At 38.0% G+C, this 2,271-nt stretch overlaps 1 protein-coding gene across 1 annotated transcript; it reads right to left on the bottom strand.

Moving 5' to 3' along the window:
- Positions 1 to 185: 185 nt before the first annotated feature.
- Positions 186 to 515, bottom strand: LOC110108059 (RING-H2 finger protein ATL39-like; the record flags this gene model as incomplete). Its single annotated transcript, XM_020838565.1, has 1 exon — positions 186 to 515. A coding segment is annotated over exon 1 (330 nt), but the record flags the coding sequence as incomplete, so codon positions are not given.
- Between the last annotated feature and the right edge of the window lie 1,756 nt (positions 516 to 2,271).

Below are 2,271 nucleotides of genomic sequence, written 5' to 3'. Positions count from 1 at the left end.
CTTAATTTAAAATATATATGACTTTTAACATTCTTCATGCACACAACATACATGCTAATAGATAAATAACCAACATGAATATGTATAAATAGGACATGCATTACTCTATTATCATAAATTATATATAAATAGATGTCTATCATATTTGTATATATTTAAGCCTGTTCAATCTCAAGTGGAATTACCTCAGCTAAAGGCATCTGCAAGTCTCGATTCACCACCAATGACCGGCACATCGGACAAGTATGTTGCCGCCATAGCCACGGATCCACACATGTCGCATGAAATAAATGCCCACACTCTGGCAGAAGCCTCATTGCCTTATCCTCCCTCTCATCCTCCTTATAGTCAACAAGACAAATATAGCAGCAAATGGCGTTGACCGCTCCCGGTTCCCGACTCTTGGCTTCAGCATAGGTGAGCGTAGGCCAAGTACTAAGCGTAGCATTGTGGATCTCAATATCGACATTGCGTTCAGGTTGAACGGGAGTTGCAACAACAGAGTGATTCCACATTAAGTAGGTGATGTAGGTGATGGTAGCGATAAGAAAAATGATGAAAATGAAGATGACGATGGAGTAGATCATTGTGGAGTGGGCAGGAATACAAGAACTTAACCCTAAAAAACAACACCAAATTTTCAGTAAAGAGAAAGGAAGAAGAAGAAATAGTAGAAAAGAGATAGAAGAATAGGGGTGGAGCCAAATTTTTTTTCATGTGAGGGCACAGAATATAAATATTAAAAATGATCTCACCTTCTTTCATCCAAACTTAAGACTAGTAGTGACAGTTTAAAACTTTTTTATTAGACTTATTATATCACAAAGTGATAAATTATATAATTAAAAAACTTACAATAAAAAATAATAAGCAATTACATGACACCTTTCAGGTCTCTTTTTTAAATTTTTAGAAAAAATACTCTCTGTTATAGTGGCTGGTCTATAGTGGGGCCCTGGGGTACGGGTCCCCACTGGTCTCTTTAAATTATTTGTAAATTAAAATATCTTGATAAAATTTTCAATTGCAATAATTTTTAAATATTTACATTTATTTTAAAATGAGAGTTAAAAATAATTTACCAATTACAATTCATATTAGATTAATATAAAAAATAACATATGTAGAACTAAGAACTTGATCCTCATATCATTATCATAAAATTCTAAGAAAGCAAAAAAATGGGGGTAAGATTACCTATAACAACGAATTTGATAACAAGGAATCTTCTGATATCCATGTCACTCTCATCCTGTTCGTACCCACCATTGATATGTGCACCTATAAAACACCCAAAGCAAAGTTTTAGGTAACACACAACTCACCTTGGCTTGTTGGTTGAGAGCTTATGCTTCCAACTAAGAGGTCTTGGGTTCAAGTCCAAAACTTTACCTGCTGGGGGGTGGCGCCGTTGCCGTCGTCGGCGATCTCAGTATCGGGAATGAAGTTGCTTAACAACAAGCCTTTTCATTGATAAAACATACCCTATTAATTTTATCTAAATACTTTTTTTCCTTGACATTTATGTCAATTTAGATAGAGATAGAGAGAGAGAGAGAGAGAGAGAGCGCAAGAGAGAGGCAATAGAGAGAGAGACAATAGAAAGAGAGGCAAGAGAGAGAGAGAGAGAGAGAGAGAGAGAGACTACAAAAGTTCAGCCCATAATTTTCAAGAATCTTAATTGTTTTTTTAGAAGAAGATTGAAGAAATCAAAGTCAGTCTCTTGTTTTGTTTTTCCCCCAACAGTTCTTAAAGCAGAGCTCTCTTTGACAAAACCAAATCATTTTTAACTGTGTTTTAAGACTGGGTCCAATTCATTGTTACTGGCAAAAGGTCTAAAAATATAATTAGTAGTTATACTTAATTCATACTCTCTGAATGTGCATCTTTTGAGTTTGCCCACCCTAAAACAATGGGTTGGATCAGCCACTGCACTTCATTCCAACAAACGGGGAATCCCAACCAGCTCCTCCCTCTACATCTCAGCGCCTTCCACCGTGAGCTCGCGCAGCAGAGGCCATGGCCTCGCATCTCCTTCCCGCTCTCCTTCTACTCCTCGCCTTGGCTGTCTCCTGGTCTGCCGCCGGTAGCGGCGCCACCTCCCCTTATCTCTGCCCACCGCCCAGAGAAACTCTATCGACTCCCCTCGCCGACGATGCCGACAGCACCACCCCCCAGTAGGTAAAATTTAGGATATGTTCAGAAGGCTAAGGAAGATTGCAATTTTTTTTTTTAAATTATTGTTAATATAACAATTTTTGGTGGCGACAA

The sequence above is a fragment of the Dendrobium catenatum genome, unplaced genomic scaffold (genome assembly GCF_001605985.2).
Source record: "Dendrobium catenatum unplaced genomic scaffold, ASM160598v2 original_scaffold_52195, whole genome shotgun sequence".
Taxonomy (NCBI): domain Eukaryota; kingdom Viridiplantae; phylum Streptophyta; class Magnoliopsida; order Asparagales; family Orchidaceae; genus Dendrobium; species Dendrobium catenatum.
Note: the sequence above shows the minus strand (reverse complement) of the source record. Positions and strands in the feature narration are given on the sequence as shown.